General features: G+C 43.4%; 1 protein-coding gene across 2 annotated transcripts in view; it reads right to left on the bottom strand.

The window, feature by feature from the left end:
- Positions 1-27,979, bottom strand: part of INSR (insulin receptor) — a 140,904-nt gene that overhangs the window by 51,526 nt on the left and 61,399 nt on the right. Inside the window, exon 1 of one of the 2 annotated variants that reach the window (XM_056518099.1) lies at positions 1,606-1,714. The exons of the other annotated variant lie outside the window; for it this stretch is intronic. Within the exon in view, the coding sequence (XP_056374074.1) occupies positions 1,606-1,663 (58 nt within the window). The 5' untranslated portion in view covers positions 1,664-1,714. Of the gene's footprint in view, positions 1-1,605; positions 1,715-27,979 lie in introns of those variants that run through there. 2 annotated transcript variants of the gene reach the window in all.

The raw sequence follows: 27,979 nt of genomic DNA, 5'->3' as shown, positions 1-27,979 counted from the left end.
GGTGTCCTGTAAGCACTAACCCGGCTATTCAGTCGGGCTGTTCGGGACCGCCGCGGTGAAATCGCGGCGGTCCCGAACAGCCCGACTGAACAGCCGGGTTAGTGTCACTTTCCCTTCAGACGTGGCGGTCAGCTTTGATCGCCGCGTCTGAAGGGTTAATACAGGGCATCACCGCGAGCGGTGATGTCCTGTATTAGCCGCGGGTCCCGGCCGTTGATGGCCGCAGGGACCGCCGCGATAGGGGTGTATTCGCCGTATAAGACGCACCGACTTTTTCCCCCCAGTTTTGGGGAAGAAAAAGTGCGTCTTATAGGCCGAAAAATACTGTAGCTATTATTTTTTTTCTTTAATTCCTCATTTTTCATTATTTTGGCTTGACAACCACTAGCTTTCCTTAGAGTTTTAGGGGGGTATTTATCAATTTTGCCTGTTGACAGTTTCTTTTTACCCTTTTTTTTTTACTTTGGTTTTCGTGGACATGCACCAAATTTATCATTTGGTGCCAGTTGTTAGTAATTTTGGCGCAAATGCCGAAATCATCTGTTCACAGCGCCTTTTACACAGAACTTACCACCACAGAGGACGCGTATGTTACCCTGTAGAGCAGCCATTTCGGAGTCCCTCCTGCAGTATATCAGCAAGCGACATGAGTTATTTTCTTTTGTGGGGTTTATAGTCACCAAGCGAAATGGATTTTATTTTCAACTTGGGTAGTTTTTTTTTTTTTTGTTACTTTAGTGCAGTGGTCTTCAACCTGCGGACCTCCAGATGTTGCAAAACTACAAATCCCAGCATGCCCGGACAGCCGTTGGCTGTCCGGGCATGCTGGGAGTTGTAGTTTTGCAACATCTGGAGGTCCGCAGGTTGGAGACCACTGTTTTAGTGCTTACCTTTCCTGAACCTGTGTGGCCATGTCCAATGAAGGTTCCTCAGAGACAACTATGTCGCAGGATATTATTGAGCAGCCCTGGAGGCGTCGCTGCTTTCACAAAAAACATTTTTTTTTAATGTATTTTGACGCCTTTACATTTTCTGACATTGCTAAGTGTGTTTTCCATGAGCAAAATTTCTTGGCGGGGATTTGCGCCAAAATTGCGCCACTGAATCACTGACTAAAGTTAAAATCACACACAGGACCGTGTGATTTTGAGAAGTTGTAAAAATGACAGTGGAGAAGATGCGGCAAACTTTGGCGCAAAAAGACACTGCGCCAAAGTATTGCGCCAAAGTTACGTGAAAAAAAAAACACACACATAAATCCTTTGATAAATACCCCCCTTAGTCTCTCACAATAGTCCTGCTAGAACAAATTAATACTGTAACTTGAGGGACCACTCTAAATATACAAAGAAAAACATAAATGTATAGCACTCTGCAGCCTTTATGCTAAAGACCTTTAGTTTTAAGCTGGTATGCCTCTGTACAAAAGGAAAAAAAGAAGAGAGAAACCCTCTTTTTCCAGTAATCTGATCCAGGGCCTCTGACAAGGCCGGTAATTCCAGCAATACTGCATACCAAAGACATGGGTGTCTGACAGTCAATTACAAAATGGAGCCCAGGCTGAAACACAAAGCCAGGAAGTCCTAATAAATAAAAGCACCCTACCCAATGAAGCGTTGTGGTGTACTGCTTTTATATTGCTATAGATGAAGAGAAGCTCCATCTTAGTGAGCTGGATGAGAAGTGCTTCCTCTCTAAGCAGTTTATAACCGCAGTATTGTATATATATATATATATATATATATATATATATATATACACAGCATCTGTCGGCAGAATACAGGTTGGGGTTATCTAGAGTATATTGATACAGCAGCAAAGATTTAGGGCTTTTATGGGAGATTCATCAAAACCAGTGTAGAGGAAGAGTGGTGCAACCAATCAGATCGCTTCTTTCATTTTTCACAGGTCTCTGCAAAATGAAAGAAGCGATCTGATTGGTTGCTATGGGCAACTGGACAACTTTTCCTTTACACAGGTTTTGATAAATCTCCCCCTTTGTCTCTAATGGCGATTCATTAGACCGGAGGCCACGGTGATAAGTGTATTATAGACGCACAGCGATTTGTCAGTGTAGGAAAACCTATTTGTGATCAGAAGAGGAGATCCAGCATCGGGTCGGCTACAACTGACAGCGGTTACTTCTTGTCAGTAAAGCATTAACGTCAGCTGAACCCGTTTAGGATCTCAATTTCTGTTTGACTTCTGGAGCTAGTCGCAGAAAGTTTTGGGTACCAAGTGAGGCTGCTTGCAATCTGGGTGTGATGTATGATGTGTACTGGGGTGGACAGGTAACACATACAAAATGGGTGTGCAATGCCACTCCGCTGACTCCCCATCAACTCAAGAACAAGGGCTCACCAGTCAGAGCTGAATTGTACGGCGGTATATTCCAAGGGGCTGGTCATATAACTTTCATTGCCATTTTGCAAAAGTCACAAGAAAATGCACTTTGTGAAAACAATCACAAAGAGTAACTTTACACGTTTCTTCCGCCAACTTAAATGATAGAATACCCTATTTTTCACTCCATAAGACGCACTTTTTCTCCCCCAAAAGTGGGACGGAAATGTCTGTGCGTCTCATAGAGCGAATGAATGTGCGAATGAAGTGAGTGTGCGAATGGAGTGCAGGGAAGGCTGCTAAGCTCACCTGCTCCTGGGTCTGTAGTGCTCCGCTGCCGCGCGGCCTCTGATTCACGCTGCTGCCCCGTTCTTCCATCCCCTTTACTGTCACTGCCCCATTCTCCTGTCCGCTTAATGGCGTCTTATGGAGGAGCATGTGACACACACGTCACTCCCCTGCGCCAAGAGTAACGTTACTTTGGGCACAGGGAAGTGACGTGTGTGTGTGTCACATGCTCCTCCATATACTCCATTATGCGGACGGCAGAACAGGGCACCGGTAGTGATATACCGGTAAGCAAATACATGGGGGGTCCTGCTGGCCACAAAGGGGGAATTGGTTCAGAATATTTTTTTTTTTACTTGTTCTCCTCCTCTAAAACCTAGGTGCATCTTATGGTCAGGTGCGTCTTATGGAGCGAAAAATACGGTAGTTCAACTAACCCTCACCCACCCCATTTGTGAGGGTCTGTTTTTTTGTCTAAAGTTCTAAAGACTTCCATGTACGTTTATAGGACTTCCAGTACCATACGCCACAAGCTCTGCATCTCCTGGTTAGTTTGTCGATTCAGCTTGCAAACCACTCCCCTTCTATTTTCAGCCCTTTTTTTGTTTCGGCTAGAGGCAAAAAACACTGTTTCAGCCCAAAACATCAGCATTACTGGTTCTTCAACAATAATCTCTTCATCACAGCTCAGCACAATCTCACTGCGCAAGCACCGCATTTCAGGATGAATGTGTCAGTCCAGCTTAAAAGCCACACCCCCTCCAATAAACCACGCCCCTTCTGTTTTCGGCCTACAATCTCTTCCTCACAGCTCAGCCCTACCTGAGTAAGGCATATGAGGCCAGGCTATGAGGCCATGTGGCCACTGATAAATGCATAGGGAGTCTCCGTAGACTTCTTTTCCAATCAATTTCTGCTTTCTATTCATATTCAATAATTGCAAGTAAAAACCTAAATTTGGGACTACTGCCTCAAAGCTCTTTTGAAAAAGAACCTGCCACTATTTTCAGGCTGCCTTACGACAACAATATATCATTCACTATAAACATTTCAGAGTAACATTTCAAAATATTCATAGATTTAACTTTAATCAACTATGCAAAAAAAGTAAATATTCAGTTTCTATTTCGATGTTGGAGTCTAAACATTTTTATACCATCTCCACCCCAAAGTCTACTTAAACAGGCACTGTCATTTGTACAAACTTTCCATAGATCAAAAGGTACAAGTCAATGTAAGAAAATTTGTAACCTATCTTTACCCCTTAAGGACCAAGCCCATTTTGACCTTAACCCCTTAAGGACTCAAACCATTTTTAGCCTTAAAAGGGTACTCCGCCCCTAGAAATTTTATCCCCAATCCAAAGGATAGGGGGATAAGATATCTGATCGCGGGGGTCCCACTGCTGGGGACCCATGCAATCTTTCATTCCACACCCAATCTTTCATTCTGCTGGAGGCTCCAAGTGTGAAGCATCACGAACACGGGGCTGGAGTATCGTGACTTCACGGCTCCACCACCTTGTGATGTCGCCCCTCAATGCAAGCCTATGGGATGGGGTGTGATGGCTGACACGCCCCCTCCCATAGACTTGTATTGAGGAGGTGGGGCATGACATCCAGACGGGTGGAGCCGTGATGTCACGATACTCCAGCTCCTGTATCGTGAGTCATCAGGCAGGGAGCGATCTTTGCTTCCTGCAGCTGGTGACAAGTGGGTGCTGCAGGAGAGACTGCAGGGGTCCCCAGCGGCGGGACCCACGCTATCAGACATCTTATCCCCTATCCTCTGGAAAGGGGATAAGATGTCTGGGGGCAGAATAACCATTTAAGGACTCGGCAAATTTTATTTTTACGTTTTCATTTTTTTTCCTCCTCACCTTCTAAAATCATAACTCTTTTATATTTTTCACAGACTAGTATGAGGGCTTGTTTTTTGTGCGACCAGTTGTCCTTTGTAATGACATAACTCATTATATCATAAAATGTATGGCGCAACCCAAAAAATACTATTTGTGTGGGGAAATTGAAACGAAAACTGCAATTTTGCTAATTTTGGAAGGTTTCGTTTTCACGCTGTACAATTTACGGTAAAAGTGACATGTGTTCTTTATTCTTTGGGTCAATACGATTACAATGATACTCATTATTACATACTTTATATTACTGTTGCGCTTTAAAAAAAATCGCAAACTTTTTAACCAAATTAGTACGTTTAAAATCCTTCTATTTTGCTGACCTATAGGTTTTTCATTTTTCCGTATAAGTGGCGGTATGAGGGCTCATTTTTTGTGCCCTGATCTGTACTTTTCATTGATACCACATTTGCATATATAAAACTTTTAATACATTTTTCATAATTTTTTGGGGAATTAAACGTTACAAAAAGCAGCAAATTTGGACTTTTTTTATTTTTTAAGTTTATGCCGTTCACCATACAGGATCATCAACATTATATTTCAATAGTTCGGATAATTACGCACGCAGTAATACCAAATAGGTTTATTAACCCCTTAAGGACCCTTGACGTACGCGTACGTCATGACACCCTGGCGCGCCAGGCGGGGATCGGACCGGGATGCCTGCTGAAATCGTTCAGCAGGCATCCCGTGCAAACGCCTAGTGGGGTCATCAGACCCCCCCATGTCGGCGATCGCACAAATCGCAAGTGAATTCACACGATTTGCGCGATTCCGGGTCATTACGGGTCTATGGTGACCCAGTGACCCAGAATATAAGGGGGATCGTGGTTGTCTAAGACACCCACAATCCCCCTTAAGCGATAGGAGTGAGGTGGCAGGGGTGCCACCCCTCCTATCCCTGCTATTGGTGGTCTAGACACCAATAGCAGATTGGGGGCGGGGGGGGGGTTAATTTTCCTTTTCCCCATCCTGCCCACACACAATAGGCGGGGCAGGACGGGGAAACGACGGGGACCGGCGCCAAAGATCCACTTACCGATCCGGGCGGGCGACGGAGGCTGCGGGCGACGGAGATCAGCAGGCGGCGATGACGTACGGATGGATCCGACGGAAGCCGGTGAGTTGCCTAATAACATCTGGGGGTACAGTTTGAGACCATTGTACAGTGGTCTCTAACTGTAGCCCTCCAGATGTTGCAAAACTACAACTCCCAGCATGCCCAGACAGCTGTTTGGGCATGCTGGAATATGTAGTTCTGCAACAGCTGGAGGGCTACAGTTTGAGACCACTATATAGTGGTCCCTAAACTGTAGCCCTCCAGATCTTGCAAAACTACAACTCCTAGCATGCCCAAACAACTGTTTGATGTCTGGGCATACTGGGATTTGTAGTTTTGCAACAGCTGGAGGACCACAGTTTGGAGATCACTTTGCAGTGTTCTCTTAAAACAGTAGCCCTCCAGATGTTGCAAAACTGCAAATCCCAGCATGCCCAAACAGCAAACAGCTGTCTCGCCATGCTGGGAGTTGTAGTTGCGTACCTCCAGCTATTGCATAACTACATCTCCCAGCATGCCCTTTGGCGATCAGTACATGCTGGGAGTTGTAGTTTTGCAACAGCTGGAGGCACACTGGTTGGAAAATACTGAGTTAGGTAACAGAACCTAACTGAAGGTTTTCCAACCAGTGTGTCTCCAGCTGTTGCAAAAGTAGAACTTCCAGCATGCACGGTCTGTCAGTACATGCTGGGAGTTCTAGTTTTGAAACAGCTGGAGGTTTGCCCCACCATGTGAACGTACAGGGTATATTCACACGGGCAGGTTTACAGTAAGTTTCCTGCTTCAAGTTTGGGCTGCGGCAAATTTTCCACCGCAGCGCAAACTCCTAGCAGGAAACTCACCATAACACGCCAGTGCAAATGTACCTTAAAAACACTATACTACACTAACACAAAATAAAGGGTAAAACACTACATATACACCCCCTTACACTGCCTCCCCCCCAATAAAAATGAAAAACATATTGTATGGCAGTGTTTCCAAAACGGAGCCTCCAGCTGTTGCAAAACAACAACTCCCAGCATTTCCTGACAGCCACTGACTGTCCAGGAATGCTGGGAATTTAGCAACAGCTGGAGGCACCCTGTTTGGGAATAACTGGTGTAGAATACCCCTATGTCCACCCCTATGCAATCCCTAATTTAGTCCTCAAATGCGCATGGAGCTCTCTCACTTCGGAGCCCTGTCGTATTTCAAGGAAACAGTTTAGGGCCACATATGGGGTATTTCCGTAGTCGGGAGAAATTGCACTACAAATTTTGGGGGGCTTTTTCTCCTTTTACCCCTTATGAAAAGGAAAAGTTGGGGGCTACACCAGCTTGTTAGTGTAAAAAAAAAGAAAAAATTTTACACTAACATGCTGGTGTTGCCCCATACTTTTTATTTTCACAAGCGTTAAAAGGAAAAATAGACCCCAAAAATTTGTAACGCAATTTCTCCTGAGTACAGAAATACCCCATATGTGGGCGTAAAATGCTCTGCGGGCGCACAACAAGGCTCAGGAGTGAGAGCGCACCATGTTCATTTGAGGCCTAAATTGGTGATTTGCACAGGGGTGACCGATTTTACAGCGGTTCTGACATAAACGCAAAAAAATAAATACTCACATGTGACCCCATTTTGGAAACTACACCCCTCACATAATGTACTAAGGGGTACAGTGAGCATTTACGCCCCACAGGTGTCGATTTTTGGAACAGTGGTCCGTGAAAATGAAAAATGTAATTCCAAAGATCTGTCAAACGCCAGTGGGGTGTAAATACTCACTGCACCCCTTATTAAATTCTGTGAGGGGTGTAGTTTCCAAAATAGGGTCACATGTGGGGGGTCCACTGTTCTGGCACCACGGGGGACTTTGTAAACGCACATGGCCCCTGACTTCCATTTCAAATTTTTTTTCCCCAAAAGCTCAATGGCGCTCCTTCTCTTCTGAGCATTGAAACCCTATGTGCCATCAGAGCACTTGACGTCCACACATGGGGTATTTCCATACTCAGAAGAGATGGGGTTTCAAATTTTGGGGGGCATTTTGTCTATTACCCCTTGTAAAAAAAAATAATAATTTGAGGGAAAACTAGCATTTTAGTGAAAAAAAAAATTTTTTTACACAAAAGTCGTTAAACACCTGTGGGGTGTTAAGACTCACTGGACCCCTTGTTACGTGCCTTGAGGGGTGTAGTTTCCAAAATAGTATGCCATGTGTTTTTTTTTTTTTGCTGTCCTGGGACCATAGTGGCTTCCTAAATGGGACATGCCCACCAAAAACCATTTCAGCAAATTTTGCTTTTCAAAAGCTAAATGTGACTCCTTCTCTTCTGAGCATTGTAGTTCACCCTCAAAGCATTTTACGTCCTAACATGGGGTATTTTCATACTCAGAAGAGATGGGGTTTCAAATTTTGGGGGGCATTTTGTCCTATTATCCCTTGTAAAAAAAAATTTTTTTGAGGGAAAACTAGCATTTTAGTGAAAAAAAAAAATCATTTTCACATCCAACTTTAACGAAAAGTCGTCAAACACCTGTGGGGTGTTAAGGCTCACTGGACCCCTTGTTACGTGCCTTGAGGGGTGTAGTTTCCAAAATAGAAGCCATGTGGGTTTTTTGTTTTTTTTGCTGTTCTGGCACCATAGGGGCTTCCTAAATGTGACATGCCCCCCAAAAACCATTTCAGAAAAACTCACTCTCCAAAATCCCACTGTCGCTCCTTCCCTTTTGAGCCCTCTACTGCCCCGCCGAACACTTGACATACACATATGAGGTATTTTTTTACTCAAGAGAAATTGGGTTACACATTTTAGGAAGATTTCTCTCCTTTTACCCCTTGTAAAAATTCAAAAACCGGGTCTACAAGAACATGCCAGTGTAAAAAATGAAGATTTTGAGTTTTCTCCTTCAATTTACTGCTATTCCTGTGAAATACCTAAAGGGTTAACAAACCTTTTGAATATCATTTTTAATACTTTGAGGGGTGGTTTTTATAATGGGGTCATTTGTGGGGTATTTCTAATATGAAGACCCTTCAAATCCGCTTCAAAACAGAACTGGTCCCTGAAAAATTTAGATTTAGAAAATTTGGTGAAAAATTAGAAAATTGCTGCTATACTTTGAAGCCCTCTGATGTCTTCCAAAAGTAAAAACATGTCAACTTTATGATGGAAACATAAAGTAGACATATTGTATACGTGAATCAATATATAATTTATTTGGAATATTCATTTTCCTTATAAGCAGAGAGCTTCAACGTAAAAAAGAAAAATGCAAAATTTTCTATTTTTTCATCACATTTTTCAATTTTTCACCAAGAAATGATACAAGTATCGACAACATTTTACCACTAACATAAAGTAGAATATGTCACGAAAAAACTATCTCGGAATCAGAATGAAAGGTAAAAGCATCCCAGAGTTATTAATGTTTAAAGTGACAGTGGTCAGATGTGCAAAAAATGGCCATGTCCTACAGTGAAAATTGGCAGGGTCCTTCATGGGTTAATTTTAATTTATTTAATTTTACACTTTTTGGGGGTAAAATGCGAAAAAGACAATTTACATTTTTAATGGGGGAGGGGATTTTACAAATGTTTTTACTTTTTTTTTTACAATTTAATAGTCCCCATAGGGAACTATTTATAGCAATCACTTGATTGCTAATACTGTTCAGTGCTATGCATAGGACATAGCACTGATCAGGGTTCTCAGCTCGATCTCAGACCAGAGCAGAAGACCCCTGGAGACGGCCGGAGGCAAGTGAGGGGACCACCGGCCAAATTGCTGGATGATCGGATACCCGTGTCAGCGCACTGCAGCAGATGCTGTGATCTGTATTGATCACGGCATTTGAGGGGTTAATGTGTGCCATAACCGGTGGGTTCCTGGCTGCTGATAGTAGCCAGGATCTGCCGTGCATGACCCGAGCATCGGTTCGATGCTCGCGGTCTTGTACAGGACGTAAATGTACGTCCTGATGAATAAAGTACCACCGCACCAGGATGTACATTTACGTCCTGCCTCATTAAGGGGTTAAGGACCAGGTCAATTTTCATTTTCGCACTTTTGTTTTTTTCTCCTCCCCTTCTAAAAATTATAACTCTTTCAATTTTGCACCTAATGACCCATATAAGGGGATTGTTTCTTGCGCCACCAATTGTACTTTGTAATTACATTAATCAATTAATAACAAAATCTACTGCAAAGCCAAAAAATATATATATTTGTGCGGTGAAATAAAAAAAAAAAAAAAACCATTTTGTAATTATTATGGGCTTCCGTTTCTACACCATGCACTTTCCGTTAAAACTGACACCTTAACTTTATTCTGTAAGTCCACACGATCACAAGGATACACAATTTATATAGGTTTTATTTTATTTTACTACTTTAAAAAAATTATAACTACATGCACCAAAATTTGTATGTTTAAAGGGGTCTTTCGGGTTTATACATTTTATCCCCTATCCAAAGGATAGGGAATAAGATGTATGATCGCAGGCGTCCCGCCGACGGGGACCCCCACGATCTAGGTGCAGCCCCCGGCAATCTGTGCCGGGCGCTGTCTCTGAGACGGGGAAGTGACGTCACAGCCACGCCCCCTAGTGACGTCACACAACACCCCCTCCATAAACATGACTGGAGGGGGCGTGGCGTGACTAGAGGGGGCGTGTCCGTGACGTCACGTCCCCGTCTCGGAGACAGCGGCCGGCATAGTGCAGCGATATAGTGATTAAGAGGAGATTTCTCAAAACCTGTGGAGAGGTAAAGTTGACCAGTTGCCCATAGCAACCAATCAGATCACTACTTTCACTTTTGAAAAGCCCTGTGAAAAAGGAAAGAAGCAATCTGATTGGTTGCCAAGGGCAACTGGACAACTTTGCCTCTCCACAGGTTTTGATAAATCTCCCCCATTAGGTATAAAGCCGGAATACCCCTTTAAAATGGTCATCTTCTGACCCCAATAACTTTTTTATTTTTGCGCATATGGGGCTATATGAGGGCTGATTCTTTGCACTGTGGTCTGTAGTTTTTTAAATTGTACCTTTTTTGTTTCCATAGGACTTTTTGGTCGTTTTTTATGGTATCTAAGGGGGACATTTATCAAAGCATTTAGTAGATTTGTTCTGCTTTAAATTGTCACAAAAAAGTCGCACGTGCGGCTACTCTCTTTTTTCTGCGACTTTTTGATTGTGCAGTGTCCTAAGCAAAAAATAAAAATCTTGCTTACCAAAGCAAAAAGTGATTTTTGACTTGCAGTGGTCAGAGATTTATCAAATGCGAAAGTCGCAAAAAAGTCGCATCACATGAAAAAACCTAGAAGGATCACCTCCTCATTAGACATTAGGCTCAACCAACCAGCTCTACAAGAACTGCAAATAATAGACAAAGCCTTCAGAGCAGAAACCTGCTAAAAATGTCACATACAGTGGTCCCTCAACATACAATGGTAATTCGTTCCAAACGACCCATCGTTTGTCGAATCCATCGTATGTTGAGGGATCCGTGCAATATAAAGTATAGGAAGCTGTACTCACCTGTCCCCGTCGCTCCGGACCAGGTCCTCACCGCTCCCGATGCTGTCCCAGGGGTTCTCGATGCTGTCCCGCTGCTCCGGTGTCTTCTTCGGGATCCTCCGGCTTCTTCCGCATCTTCTGCTTTCTGGTGACGTTATTACGCTGCTGCGCCGGCGCGGCGTGCGTAGTGACGTAATAACGACGCCGGAAAGCGAGGCCCGGACCCTGGAGAAGATGCGGAAGATGCCGGAGGATCGCGAAGTGGACCCCAAGCAGCGGGAATAGGTAGGCGAACCTGCCCGGGATGCTTAAACTGCTATCCGGCAGCAGCTTAAGCATTTTGCAGTGTCGGATAGCAGTTAATGCGATGGCCCCGACATATAAAAGAATTGTATGTCGATGCTGACATCGACATGCGATGGCCCCTGAGAGGCCATCGTATGTCGATTTTATCATATGTCGGGGCCATCGCATTTCGGGGGGTTACTGTATAAGTTTTATAATAGCCAGAAATAGTGCTGCTCATCTGAAATGATTGGTATGCTTTAAACTCAACTCCACAGCCCTGCCGAAACACATTGGATAAGCATATTGAATCCAACAGGCTAGATGAGTAGCACCTGGCTTTTCCTAGGGCACTCATAATGGGGCAATGCTATTATTTTATTCTGCAAAACCACCCCAAGAGAAAACTAAACTGGTTGGCTGGACATACATAAACCCACACTTACTGAACATTTTGTCAGCTGATAGCTTTCAGCCACAACCTACCCATAAACTTATGGGCATGCATTTTTTTTTTTTTATAAAGAAATCTAGAATATTGATGGGGTCAGTCTTCTGGTTTCAACATGTCCAATTGTTGCGTCATCACGGCAGACATTAGGTAAAGAACTTCAGAGGTCACAAGGCGAACACAGGAAGAAAGCTGGGTTCAGTATGTAGAGACAGAAGAAATTGAGGGAGGAGGAAAGGGAACTTATCACAGCTGCAAACATTCCATGCTTAGAATTGTTGCTTTCTAAAAGGTCAGTAACCCTTTCAGTGTCACAAGAAAACACTGCTTTTTTTTTTACATTCAGTGTGATAACCAGTACACAGTAAGTGGCAATGAAGTAATACAGTATGTGGAAGCTGCAATACAGAATACCTAATCATTATGTCTTGAGTACTCAAATGCATTCTATTATTCCCCTTTATCAGCCATTTTAGCCCACAGTAAGGCCATGTTCACACAGCGTAAAATGTGCAATGATCCAAAAAAATTCACAGATAAGGCTGTATGCGCCATTTTCAGCTGAGTGGATAGCGCAGCAGAGCATGCTTTTGAGTCAGCTGAAAGTAGACGCATTAAAATGAATGGTGCCCCGCTGCTCTGTTACCCTGATCCCGTTTTCGTTGGGATGCCATCGGATACATGTAACAGAATCACTAACGCAGCGTGAATCTAGCTTTAGGAAAAAGCATTCACCAAAAATATACCGTTCTTATACCGTTTTCTTAAACTTAAAATTAACATTTTATGTTTAAAAAATGCCCCCCCCCCCCAACATGTGACCCCATTTTGGAAACTACACCCCTCACAGAATTTATTAAGGGGTGTAGTGAGCATTTACACCCCACTGGTGTCTGACAGATTTTTGGAACAGTGGTCCGTGAAAATGAAAAATGGGTATTTCCATATTCCAGAGATGGGGTTACAAATTTTGGTGGGCATTTTCTCCTACTACCCCTTGTAAAAATGTAAACTTTGGGGAAAAAACTGCATTTTTGTAAGAAAAAAAAATCATTTACACATCAGACTAACGAAAATTTGTCAAAAACCTGTGGGGTGTAAAGGCTCACCGTACCCCTTTTTACGTTCCTTGAGGGTTGTAGTTTCCAAAATAGTTTGCCATATGGGTTTTTATTTTTTTGTTTTGCTGTTCTGGCACCATAGGGGCTTCCTAAATGCGACATGACCCCCCCACCCCCCCCCCCCCCAAAAAAAAACATTTCAGAAAAACTAACTCTCCAAAATCCCATTGTCGCTCCTTCCCTTCTGAGCCCTCTAGTGCACCCACAGAGCACTTTACATCCACATATGAGGCATTTCCTTACTCGAGAGATTGGGTTACAAATTTTAGGGCAATTTCTCTCCTTTTACCCCTTGTAAAAATTCAAAAACTGGGTCTACAAGAACATGCGAGTGTAAAAAATGAAAATTTTGAATTTCCTGCTTCACTATTCCTGTGAAACACCTAAAGGGTTAACACATTTTCTGAATGTCATTTTGTATACTTTGAGGGGTGTAGTTTTTATAATGGGGTTATTTATGGGGTATAACTAATATGAAAGCCCTTCAAATCCACTTCAAAACTGAACTGGTCCCTGAAAAATTCAGATTTTGAAAATTTTGTGAAAAATTGGAAAATTGATGCTGAACTTTGAAGCCCTCTGATGTCTTCCAAAAGTAAAAACATGTCAACTTTATGATGCAAACATAAAGTAGACATATTGTATATGTCAATCAATATATAATTTATTTGGGGTGTCCGTTTTCCTTATAAGCAGAGAGTTTCAAAGTAAAAAAAAAAAAAAAAAGCAACATTTTCAAATTTTTCATCAAATTTGGGAATTTATCACCAAGAAATGATGCAAGTATCGACAAAAATTTACCACAAACATAAAGTAGAATATGTCATGACAAAGCAATCTCGGAATCAGAATGAAAAGAAAAAGCATCCCAGAGTTATTAATGCTTAAAGTGACAGTGGTCAGATGTGCAAAAAACGCTCGGGTCCTTAAGGTGAAAATGGGCTGGGTCCTTAAGGGGTTTAATAGAAGTAATTTACAAATCTGTTTACCTTTCTTGCATCAGTTGATTTAAAAAAATAATAATAATTCAAGTGGTGTACCCCTTTAAGGGCAAAAACCTAGTGGGCACATAAACTAACATATTATTATGAACATTATTATAATTATTATCATCAACTAGAAATGTATCCAGGCCCCTTTTGAACTGTTTTATGTTCCCTATGACTAGAGAGTTCCATTGTCTCACTGCTCTTACAGTAAAGAATCCACATTTACAGTATGTTGGGGTCAAACCTTTTTCCCTTTAGATGTAGAGGATGCTCCCTTGTTATTGTTACCATGTTGTGATAACTCAAGCCGTTGTCATAACAGGTATACAGATCCATTAGGGCATCGCAGTACAGTATATGTCTAAATGAAAACGTATAGGTTTCATTGTAGTAATGAAAGATGCAGGAAAAAAAAATAATAAGACTTGTGCAAATACGCCCTTATAAACAAGTGGCAGGTGAGCAGTGGGAAAATGCTGAAAAAGGTGGAGTATACCTTAGAAGTATGTTGTAAATTGTGAGTCATGTCTGCATTCCTGTCCACTTAACCCCTTGAGCACTAGCACAACAGGTAAACTATACATTACCAGATTGTTTTGCAGTAATTTCTATTCCTAGACCAATTTAAAACACACATTTCCCAATTTGTTTTTTTTCCCCCATTAAATTTTTTTTTTAACTACCTAAAACTTTGCAGCATCAATGCATATATAATATAGATGTATAGGATACAAGTAAAAACCTGGTCTAGATCATATTATTGGTGATGCTATGTGTATATAGACTCCTAGCTCTACAAAATGTCCAATTGTTTTGTTCTACATCTCCTATCTATCTGTTTCCATAGTAACAAAGTGCAACAAATGCTAAGTCTTGTAAAATTGCCATCTCATATCTTCTTCCATTTGGCAGGTTAGTCACCATGGCGGTTCAGTGGCTAGCGCTGTTGCTTTGCCGCTCGGCCATCTTGGAGTCAAATCTAACATCTGCAAGGAGTCTCTGTGTTCTTGTCATCTATGCACGGGCCCCTGGCTCTTCCCAGAAGTGGCGCATCATGACCCGTGCACAAAGCGGCGGCGGGGTTTGGGGGGGGGGGGGGGGGGGATTGGGGGGTGCACCACATCCCCACCATATATCTCTATGAGAGAGCCATCTCTGGCACTCCCAAATAGATGTATGGAGGGGGGGGGGGGGGGAGAAGCCACTCCCAAACCCCGAGCCGGGGCCCCATACAGGAGATTGTGGGTGGTCCCAGTGGTCGGACCCCCTGCGATCTTAAACTTATCTCCTATCCTTTGGATATGGGATATGTTTTTCCTCATGATCCTTCTTTAACAAGAAGGAGATGAATATTGATCAGTGGAATAAGGAATACATAGTTTACATCAGCCACACTAATCCCCTGTATATTCAGGTTAGTGGGGTTGATCTGTCAGTCAGTTTCCCTTTAACCTAAGTACAGTATATTTCTGAACTGTGAAAGAAGACAGCAAGATCTACTTGGGACAGAGACAGATATAAAAGGTGACAACCTCTGTACAGCACTGTGGAGTATGTTCGTGCTTAATAGAAATAAAGAAATTATTAAAAAGAAAAATTAGCCAGAAGTGGACAGATCAAAGGGAATATGACTTCAGTTTGCACAGGAGCTGTAACAAATAAAATAGGGTTTTAATTAAATCCTATTGCAAAGTTGCTTATTTTTATGTATTAAAAGGACACAAAGAAAGGTTTTGTTAATGAACACAGCTGTCCATCCCTGTAGGCGATGGGCAGGATCAGCGATTACACTGATCAAAGTTATTTGACCACTTAGATGACCGTGGCATCTAATGCTAAGTTCACATGTGCGATGGAGCTCCATTTGGGAACTCCAACATAGAGTCTGTTCTAGACTCAAACAATGGAGCTGGGCAGTCTGTTGTACAACTGACACCAACGGGTCCCAATAACTTTGAATTGGTGAATTTTCCCCTGATTGCGTCCTTTTGACCATTCCCTGGAAGGGGTGGGATTTCAAGCACATGGGCAATAGCCTTCTGAAGCCCCCAGGTCTGTCATCTTACTACTCCTATTACACCCTGAACAATACAATACAATTACATTAGCAGAAGTAGTACATTAGTATTGCAGTTTATTGGACTAGTGATGACATTAGTAAAAATGTAAAAATTGATGGCATTTTCTGTTTTTTTCTCTCTCATTTTCTGTTTAAATTTCTGTCCTTTCTGTCCTCACCTTTCCCCAGAAAATGGAACCGAAAGTGATCAAGAAGTCATATGTACCCAAACATTTTATACAAAGAATATAAAAAGAATACAAATCAAATATATATATATATATATTCTAAAATGCGTTTTCATAATTGTCTCGACCTGCAAAATGAAATGATTATGTCTTTTATACTGCACCTTTGAAAAAACTAAACCAAAAATAAAATGTAGAAAATAATGACACTATTAAAAATACAACTCATCTAGCAACAGAAAAAAAAACAGAAAACAAAAATAATAATAAAGTTATAGCTCAAGTAAAGCGTGGATAACTAAAACAAAAACATCAATGCAAAAAATCCCTGCATGAGGAAAGGGTTAAGCTACAGGGAGGCTAACAGTATTGGAATACAGAAAACATACCTACACAATTCCCAATGTATCTATCTATAACTCTGGGAACATTTGCAAACAGAATTGTGCAAATAAGTGTAAAAATCCTCTAACGGGAAGGGTCACAGCGTACAAGCACGCTGCACGAAATCCACTGCACAGTGGGGAATACGCTACGCATTCTCCTATGACGCGCTGGACCCGCCTCCAAACCCTACTGCACACACAGAGTTACTTGGCGGTAGCCCTATGTATCTGCTCAAAGGAGAATATGCAGCGTATTTCACGCTGTGCAGCATGAAATAATATGCTGTGTGTGACCCTACCCTTAAAGCGCAACTGCCATGTGAGTTCTCTGAGCCTGCGCTCACTCCTGACGCCTCACACAGCGCTAGGTACTGCGGTCACTAGAGGCAGAAAGTGAACGATCAAGCTCTCTGCCTCTAGCATTACGCAGGCGCCCTGTTCATTGGATATGCACGTACTTCCCTTCCTGAGGGTTTATTCACTTGTACAGTATCCTGCAAATATTTGATGTTTAGGATTTGATGCTGCAGATTTTAATGGATAATGTATGTATGTGCGAATAGACCTTTAAAGGGGTTTGCTATTTTTGTCAAAAAGTGGCACTGGCAAACAGTGAAGCTATCCTCACACAGCACCTTCACCTTTTTGCTTTACAAACATATAGCCACATTAACATGGAAACCTGGATTAACCCCTTAAGGACCCAGCCAATTTTCACTCTAGGAAACGGCCATTTTTTGCACATCTGACCACTGTCACTTTAAACATTAATAACTCTGGGATGCTTTTACCTTTCATTCTGATTCCGAGATTGTTTTTTCGTGACATATTCTACTTTATGTTAGTGGTAAAATTTTGTTGATACTTGCATCATTTCTTGGTGAAAAATTCCAAGATTTGATGAAAAAAGTTGAAAATTTAGCATTTTTTTTTTTTACTTTGAAGCTCTCTGCTTATAAGGAAAATGAATATTCCAAATAAATTATAAATAGATTCACATATACAATATGTCTACTTTATGATTGCATCATAAAGTAGACATGTTTTTACTTTTGGAAGACAGAGGGCTTCAAAGTACAGCAGCAATTTTCCAATTTTTCACAAAATTTTCTAAATCGAAATTTTTCAGGGACCAGTTCTGTTTTGAAGGGGATTTGAAGGGTCTTCATATTAGAAATACCCCACAAACGACCCCATTATATAAACTACACCCCTCAAAGTATTCAAAATGATATTCAAAAGGTTTGTTAACCCTTTAGGTGTTTCACAGGAATAGCAGCAAAGTGAAGGAGAAAATTAAAAATCTTCATTTTTTAATCACTTAAGGACCTAGGGCGTATGGATACGCCTTGACGTCCTGGTACTTAAGGACCCAGGGCGTATCCATACACCCGTGGGAATTTCGGTCCCCGCCGCGCGCCGGGCAGGGACCGGGCCGGGGTGACTGCTGATATCAATCAGCAGGCACCCCGTGCAAATGCCCAGGGGGGTCATCAGACCCCCCCCAAGTCGGCGATCGGCGCAAATCGCAAGTGAATTCACACTTGCGATTTGCGCCGATTCCGGGTCATACGGGTCTATTGTGACCCGGTGACCCGGAATAGAAGGGGGATCGCGGTTGTCTAAGACACCCACGATCCCCCTGTAGGCATAGGAGTGAGGTGGCAGGGTTGCCACCCCTCCTCTCCCTGCTATTGATCTTCAGAGACGACGACCAATAGCAGACCGGGGGCGGGGGGGTTAACTTTCGTTTTCCCCGTCCTGCCCACCCACAATAGGCGGGGCAGAACGGGGAACCGAAGGGGACCGGGCGCCAACGTCCACTTACCCGTCCGGAGGCTGCGGCGACGTTGATCGGCGGGCGGCGTCACGTGCTTCTGAAGATGACGGCTCCCGGGATCCTACGGAAGCCGGTAAGTAGATCTGGAGGGCTACAGTCTGAGACCGTGGTCTCTAACTGTAGCCCTCCAGATGTTGCAAAACTACAACTCCCAGCATGCCCAGACAGCTGTTTGGGCATGCTGGAATATGTAGTTTTGCAACAGCTGGAGGGCTGCAGTTTGAGACCACTATACAGTGGTCTCTAAACTATATCCCTCCAGATGTTGCAAAACTACAACTCCTAGCATGCCCACATAGCTGTTTGTTGTCTGGACATGCTGGGAGTTGTAGTTTTGCAACATCTGGAGGTCCACAGTTTGGAGATCACTGTGCACTGGTCTAAAAACTGTAGCTCTCCAGATGTTGCAAAACTGCAATTCCCAGCATGCCCAGAAAGCAAACAGCTGTCTCGGCATGCTGGGAGTTGTAGTTGGCTACTTCCAGCTGTTGCATAACTACATCTCCCAGCATGCCCTTCGGTGATTAGTACATGCTGGGAGTTGTAGTTTTGCAACAGCTGGAGGCACACTGGTTGGAAAATATTGAGTTAGGTAACAGAACCTAACTGAAGGTTTTCCAACCAGTGTGCCTCCAGCTGTTGCAAAACTACAATTTCCAGCATGCACGGTCTGTTAGTACATGCTGCTGGGAGTTGTAGTTTTGAAACAGCTGGAGGTTTGCCCCCCCATGTGAACGTACAGGGTACATTCACATAGGCGGGTTTACAGTAAATTTCCTGCTTCAAATTTGGGCTGCGGCAAATTTTTTGCCACAGTGCAAACTCCTAGCGGGAAATTCACCGTAACCCGCCAGTGTGAATGTACCCTAAAAACAATACACTACACTAACACCTAATAAAGGGTAAAATACTACATATACACCCCTTACACTGTCCCCCCCCCCCCCCCCCAATAAACAATTTAAAACGTCTTGTACGGCAGGGTTTCCAAAACGGAGCCTCCAGCTGTTGCAAAACAACAACTCCCAGCATTTCTGGACAGCCACTGACTGTCCAGGCATGCTGGGAGTTTAGCAACAGCTGGAGGCACCCTGTTTGGGAATCACTGGCGTAGAATACCCCTATGTCCACCCCTATGCAATCCCTAATTTAGTCCTCAAATGCGCATGGTGCTCTCTTACTTCGGAGCCCTGTCGTATTTCAAGGAAACAGTTTAGGGCCACATATTGGGTATCTCCGTACTCGGGAGAAATTACACTACAAATTTTGGGGGCTTTTTTTCCTTTTACCGCTTGTGAAAAGGAAAAGTTGGGGGCTACACCAGCCTGTTAGTGTAAAAAAAAAAAAAATTTACACTAACATGCTGGTGTTGCCCCATACTTTTTATTTCCACAAGCGGTAAAAGGAAAAAAAAGACCCCCAAAATTTGTAACGCAATTTCTCCTGAGTACGGAAATACCCCATATGTGGGCGTAAAATGCTCTGCGGGCGCACAACAAGGCTCAGGAGTGAGAGCGCACCAAGTACATTTGAGGCCTAAATTGGTGATTTGCACAGGGGTGGCTGATTTTACAGCGGTTCTGACAAACGCAAAAAGAAATAAAAATACCCACATGTGACCCCATTTTGGAAACTACACCCCTCACCGAACGTGACAAGGGGTATAGTGAGCCTGAACACCCCACAGGTGTTTGACGAATTTTCATTAAAGTTGGATGGGAAAATGAAAAAAATTATATTTTTTCACTAAAATGCTGGTGTTACCCTAATTTTTTCATTTTCACATCGGGAAATAGGAAAAAAGCCCCCCCAAATTTGTAAACCCATCTCTTCTGAGTAAGAACATACCCCATATGTGAATTTAAAGTGCTCTGGGGCGAACTACAATGCTCAGAAGAGAAGGAGCGCCATTGGGATTTTGTAGAGTAAATTTGTCCGGAATTGAAGGCCACATGTGTTTACAAAGCCCCCATAGTGCCAGAACAATGGACCCCCGACACATGTGACCCCATTTTGGAAACTACACCCCTCACGTAATGTAATAAGGGGTACATTGAGAATTTACGCCCCACAGGTGTGCAATTTTTCATTTGCACAGCCAACTGTTCCAAAGATCTGTGGGGTGTAAATACTCACTGCACCCCTTATTAAATTCTGTGAGGGGTGTAGTTTCCAAAATGGGGTCACATGTGGGGGGGTTCCACTGTTCTGGCACCACGGGGAGCTTTGTAAACGCATATGGCCCCTGGCTACCATTCCAAACTAATTCTCTTTCCAAAAGCTCAATGGCGCTCCTCCTCTTCTGAGCATTGTAGTTCGCCAGAAGAGCATTTTACGTCCTAACATGGGGTATTTCCATACTCAGAAGAAATGAGGTTAGACATTTTGGGGGTCATTTTCTCCTATTAACTCTTGTAAAAATGTAAAATTTAGGGGAAAAACTGCATTTTAGTAAAAAAAAAAAAATTTCATTTACACATCCAACTTTAACGAAAAGTCGTCAAACATCTGTGGGGTACACCCCTCAAGGACCCCTTGTTACGTTCCTTGAGGGGTGTAGTTTCCAAAATAGTATGCCATGTGGGTATTTTTTGCCGTTCTGGCACCACAGGGGCTTCCTAAATGCGACATGCCCCCAAAAAACCATTTCAGCAAAAGTTGCTTTCAAAAAGCCAAATGTGACTCCTTCTCTTCTGAGCATTGTACTTCGCCCGCAAAGCATTTTATGTCCTAACATGTGGTATTTCCTTACTCAGAAAAGATGGGGGTTACAAATTTGGGGAGGCATTTTCTCCCATTACCCTTTGTAAAAATGGTAAATTTGGGGGAAAACTGCACTTTAGTGAAAACATTTTTTTTTTCATTTACACATCCGACTTTAACGAAAAGTCGTCAAACACCTGTGGGGTGTTAAGGCTCACTGGACCCCTTGTTACGTGCCTTGAGGGGTCTAGTTTCCAAAATGGTATGCCATGTTGGGGTTTTCTGCTGTTCTGGCACCATAGGGGCTTCCTAAATGTGACATGCCCCCCAAAAACCATTTCAGCAAAATTCCCTCTCCAAAATCCTATTGTCGGTCCTTCCTTTCTGAGCCCTCTAGTGCACCCGCCGAACACTTGACATACACATATGAGGTATTTCCTTACTTGAGAGAAATTGGGTTACAAATTTTGGGGGGATTTTTCATCTATTACCCCTTGTAAAAATTCAAAAACTGGGTCTACAAGAACATGCGAGTGTAAAAAATGAAGATTTTGAATTTTCTCCTTCAATTTGCTGCTATTCCTGTGAAACACCTAAAGGGTTAACACACTTACTGAATGTCATTTTGAATACTTTGAGGGGTGCAGTTTGTATAATGGGGTCATTTGTGGGGTATTTCTAATATGAAGGCCCTTCAAATCCACTTCAAAACTGAACTGGTCCCTGAAAAATTCTGATTTTGAAAATTTTGTGAAAAATTGGAAAATTGCTGCTGAACTTTGAAGCCCTCTGAGGTCTTCCAAAAGTAAAAACTCATCAATTTTATGATGCAAACATAAAGTAGACATATTGTATATGTGAATCAATGTATAATTTATTTGGAATATCCATTTTCCTTACAAGCAGTGAGCTTCAAAGTTAAAAAAATTCAAAATTTTCAATTTTTTCAGCAAATTTTGGAATTTTTCACCAAGAAATGATGCAAGTATCGACAAAATTTTACCACTAACATAAAGTAGAATATGTCACGAAAAAACAATCTCGGAATCAGAATGAAAGGTAAAAGCATTCCAGAGTTATTAATGCTTGAAGTGACAGTGGTCAGATGTTCAAAAAATGGCCGGGTCCTTAAGGTATATTTGGGCTGGGTCCTTAAGGGGTTAAACTGGCATGTTCTTGTAGACCCAGTTTTTGAATTTTTACAAGGGGTAAAAGGAGAGAAATCTTCCTAAAATGTGTAACCCAATTTCACTTGAGTAAGGACATACCTCATATGTGTATGCCAAGTGTTCAGCGGGCGCAGTAGAGGGCTCAAAAGGGAATGAGCAAAAGTGGGATTTTGGAGAGTGAGTTTTTCTGAAATTGTTTTTGGGGGGCATGTCACATTTAGGAAGCCCCTAGGGTGCCAGGACAGCAAAAAAAAACCACATGGCATACTATTTTGGAAACTAGACCCCTAAAGGCACGTAACAAGGGGTCCAGTGAGTCTTAACACGCCACAGGTGTTTTACAACTTTTTGTTAAAGTTGGATGTGTAAATTATATATATATATTATTTTTTTTTCACTAAAATGCTAGTTTTCCCCCCAAATTTTAAATTTTTACAAGGGTTAATAGGAAAGAATGCCCCCCAAAATTTGTTACCCCATCTCTTGTGAGTATGGAAATACCTCATATGTGCACGTCAAGTGCTCTGTTGGCATACTACAATGCTCAGAATTTTGGGATTTTGGAAAGTGAGTTTTTCTGAAATTGTTTTTTGGGGGCATGTCCCATTTAGGAAGCCCCTATGGTGCCAGGACAGCAGAAAAAACAAACAAACACATGGCATACTATTTTGGAAACTACACCCCTCAAGGAACGTAACAAGGGGTACAGTGAGCCTTAACACCCCCCAGGTGTTTGACGACTTTGGATGTGTAAATTATTTTTTATTCTTATTTTCCACTTAAATACTGGTTTTTCCCAAGATTTTTACAAGGGGTAATAAGAGAAATGCCCCCCAAAATGTGTAACCCCATCTTTTCTCAGTATGGAAATACCCCATGTGTTGACGTCAAGTGCACTGCGGGCGCACTACAATGCCCAGAAGAGGAGTCACATTTGCTAATTTTGCTGAAATTGGGGGGCATATCGCATTTCGGAAGCCCCTATGGTGCCAGGACAGCAAAACAAATATAAACCACATGGCATACTATTTTAGAAACTACACCCCTCAAGGAACGTAACAAGGGGTACAGTGAGCCTTAACACTCCACAGGTGTTTGATAAATATTTATGAAGCGGGATGTGAAAATGAAAAATTGGATTTTTTTTACACTAAAATGCTGGGGTTACCCCAAATTTTTCATTTTCACAAGTGGTAAAAGGAGAAAATTTCATTGTAAATGTGTAAATACATTTCTTAGGAGTAAGGACATACCTCATATCTTGGCGTAAACAGCATGCACACTGGTCTCAGAGGTGCCGGAGATCAGCCAGGGTCCTTGAGCTTTGGCTTTCTCCTATGGAGCCAGAACAGTGGGACCCCCCCTCAAGGGGCATTACATGGGGTAAATAACTGGGGTACACTAAATAACTAAAATGGGGTACAGTGGGACATAAAATTATACATTATGATCCCAGAATGATGACCAAGAGCATAGCCAAAACTTAAAAATATGCCCATCCCAAACCCTGTGCTCTGAATCATCATTCTGGGAATGTGATATGTGTGGCCGTCCCTAACTTGTTGCCTCAAATGTGCACCCTGCTCAGGTGGAGAGAGAGCGCTGCGCATTTGAGGCAAAATAAAAAGTCCCCGATGATAGTGACTCAGTGACCCATGACCCATTTTTTGTAAAAAATACCCCCAGAGGTCTTATCAGTTTGTTTGTTTTTTCAGATGAAACATTATTTTGGGCAATTTAGTGGTTTATGGGGTTAAAACTTGGAATGTACTCTGGACTTGGTACATTGGGGTCAAATTATGGAAAATTAAAATGAGAAGGGAAAATGTAGTACTTCATGGAAGTGTGATACTCCCTGAAGCAATCCTTAATGCAGCGGCCCGGATGATCGGGGCAAGTGTCACATTGAGTGGTGGTATCCTTCTGAATACCCCTCTTGTAACACACTCTGCATCTTTTCTGGGATCGTCCCTTCTTTCCAGTGTGGGGGACTTCACCTGAAAAGTGCTGGCCTGGGACGATCCTGGCACCTATAACTCCAGTTCCTTGGGAAGTCCGGCCTGATCTTTCCCAGTCGCCAAAGATCAGGACCTTTAGGACTTCTTCTTGGAACTGGAGGAATGTCCCTGTGTTGCCAGCATGCTGGGACAGTACAAAAGCGTTGTACATGGGGACCTGTACCATGTAAACCGCAACTTTTTTGTACCATACCCGTGTTTTTCGCATGGCCATGTAGGGCTTGAGGACTTGATCAGAAAGATCAACTCCCCCCATATACCGATTGTAGTCCAGAATACAATCGGGCTTGAGGACCAATGTTGTGGTACCTCGCACAGGGACAGGTGAGCTGCCGTTACCATGAATAGTGGTCAGCATAAGGACATCCCACTTATCCTTATACCTGACCAGCAACAGGTTTTCATGGGTAAGGGCACGGGACTCACCCATGGGAATAGGCGTCTGGATCAAATTTAGAGGGAGGCCTCTCTGGTTTTTCCGCACGGTCCCACAAGCGGACGTCGATCTGGCGGCAAGGGGTGTGAAGAGAGGGATGCTGGTATAAAAGTTGTCCACGTACACGTGGTAACCCTTATCCATCAATGGGTGCACAAGCTCCCAAACGAGTTTCCCGCTAACACCCAGAATGGGGGAACAATCTGGGGGTTCAATACGGGAATCTCGTCCCTCATACACTCTAAACTTGTAAGTGTACCCGGAGGTACTCTCACAAAGTTTATAGAGCTTCACGCCATATCGTGCCCGCTTCGAGGGAATATACTGTCGGAAGATGAGTCTCCCCTTAACCCCTTAAGGACCGGAGGTTTTTCCGTTTTTGCATTTTCGTTTTTTGCTCCTTGCCTTTAAAAAATCATAACTCTTTCAAATTTACACCTAAAAATCCATATGATGGCTTATTTTTTGCGCCACCAATTCTACTTTGTAATGACGTCAGTCATTTTGCCCAAAAATCTATGGTGAAGCGGGAAAAAAAATCATTGTGCGACAAAATTTAAAAAAAAACGCTGTTTTGTAACTTTTGGGGGCTTCCGTTTCTACGTAGTACATTTTTCGGTAAAAATGACACCTGATATGTATTCTGTAGGTCCATACGATTAAAATGATACCCTACTTATATAGGTTTGATTTTGTCGGACTTCTGGAAAAAATCATAACTACATGCAGGAAAATTAATACGTTTAAAATTGTCATCTTCTGACCCCTATAACTTTTTTATTTTTCCGTGTATGGGGCGGTATGAGGGCTCATTTTTTGCGCCGTGATCTGAAGTTTTTAACGGTACCATTTTTGCATTGATAGGACTTATTGATCGCTTTTTATTCATTTTTTCATGATATAAAAAGTGACCAAAAATGCACTATTTTGGACTTTGGAATTTTTTTGCGCGCACGCCATTGACCGTGCGGTTTAATTAACGATATATTTTTATAATTCGGACATTTCCGCACGCGGCGATACCATTTATGTTTATTTTTATTTTTATTTACACTGTGTTTTTTCTTTTATGGGAAAAGGGGGGTGATTCAAACTTTTAATAGGGAAGGGGTTAAATGATGTTTATTCACTTTTTTTTTGCACTTTTTTTTTGCAGTGTTATAGGTCCCATAGGGACCTATAACACTGCACACACTGATCTTTTACATTGATCACTGGTTTCTCATAAGAAACCAGTGATCGATGATTCTGCCGCATGACTGCTCATGCCTGGATCTCAGGCACTGAGCAGTCATTCGGCGATCGGACAGCGAGGAGGCAGGTAGGGGCCCTCCCGCTGTCCTGTCAGCTGTTCGGGATGCCGCGATTTCACCGCGGCTATCCCGAACAGCCCACTGAGCTAGCCAGCATGCTTTCGGTTTCACTTTAGACGCGGCGTTCAACTTTGAACGCCGCGTCTAAAGGGTTAATAGCGCGCGGCACAGCGATCAATGCCGCGCGCTATTAGCCACGGGTCCCGGCCGTTGTTAGAGGCCGGGCCCGAACCGCTATGACGCGGGGCCACGCCGTGGCCCCGCGTTATAGATCGGGAGTGGACACATGACGTTCCAGTACGTCATGTGTCCTTAAGGGGTTAAAACTGATAAGAGACTCATCAACCGAGAGGTCCCTGAGCGGTATGTAGGCCTCCAAAAATTTGGCCCCAAAGTGATCGATGACCGGCCTCACTTTGTAAAGCCGGTCATAGGTGGGATCACTTCGGGGTGGACATGCCTCATTATCTGCATAATTAAGGCATTTCCGAATGGCCTCGAACCGCTTCCGTGTCATGGCCATACTGTGTAAAGCGGGGTTTTGACTAGGACGTCCCCGCTCCAGTAGTGCCTGACACTAGGCTTTTTGTCCAGGCCCATATGCAGCAAGAGGCCCCAAAATGTCCTCATCTCTCCTGCATCAATGGCGTGCCATTCATTGGGCCTGGCCAAAAAAGAGGGGGCCCCGGTAAACTTGTCTGGGGGGTCGGACTCCTAGTACCAGCGGCATTGTCGCTTGTACTAGTGCTGACCACTGGGCCGCTATCATAGGGGGTGCGTGGCCTCGCCTGGCGGCGTCTCCACTGCCGTACAGGGGACTCATCATCACTAATAGATGATGAGGAGGACGATGAAGAACACAGGAATATTGGATCTTCATCGCCCTCACTGGCAGATTCGGAATCGGAGGCAAGAAAAGCGTATGCCTCCGCTGCCGAAAATGCCTGGCGAGCCATCGCCTTTTTCTACGCTGGCGGGGGCTGGTGGTGTGGTGGGGTGGCGGTGTCGGGGGGATGGGTGGCGGTGTGTTGGGGGGGGGGGGTGGCGGTGTGTTAGGGGGGGGGTGGAGTATGTACTGTGTATGATTGGTGTAACTATAAACTGTATGGGGGGGGAAGCGCTGCGGCCCCAAAAAAAAAATGGGGGGCCAAATGCAGCGCCCTGAACCCCTAAATAGGGCCCGGGTCACACTGAAAAATTGCGGCGGACCCTTGGGGACCCATCAGGGGGGGGAAATTTTTTTTTAACTTTTTTTAACTTTTATTTTACTTTTTACCCTACCTTTCCCTGGATTGTATTCTTTCCCTGATCTATGGGGGGCTTCTTTACTTCTGTGGGGGCTCCGATCTCAGCAGAGGGGGGGTACCGGTCTTCCTCCAGCAGCTCTGACCGTTGACTGAACCCAGCCAGCCGCGGGAGCTGCAGGAGGATGCGGTTAACCCCTCCCCTGCCAATAGCAGCGATCCTGGAGGGGTGACGAAATCACCACCTCCCCATAGATACAGGAGGTGATCGGGGGTGTATCCTACACCCCCGATCACCTTGTATCTCCGGGTCTGCGGGTCACCAGTGACCCACATCACCGGAATCGCAGCGATTCACAAGTGTGAATTTGCTTGCGTTTTTTTGCGATCGCCGACATGGGGGGGTCTAATGACCCCCCTGGGCATTTGCACGGGATGCCTGCTGAATGATTTCAGCAGGCATCCCGGTCCGCTCCCCGCCCGGCGGGGACCGGAATTGTCCATGACGTACTAGTACGTCATGGGTCCTTAAGTACCAGGGTATCATGACGTACGCGTATGTCAAGGGTCCTTAAGGGGTTAAAAATGATGGAAATGCAAGTACATTTATGAGCAGCTTTAGTAAAATGGGGACAAGCCCAGCTCACATGAATATATCAACCGAA

This window comes from Hyla sarda, chromosome 1, assembly GCF_029499605.1.
Source record: "Hyla sarda isolate aHylSar1 chromosome 1, aHylSar1.hap1, whole genome shotgun sequence".
NCBI lineage: Eukaryota > Metazoa > Chordata > Amphibia > Anura > Hylidae > Hyla > Hyla sarda.
Note: the sequence above shows the minus strand (reverse complement) of the source record. Positions and strands in the feature narration are given on the sequence as shown.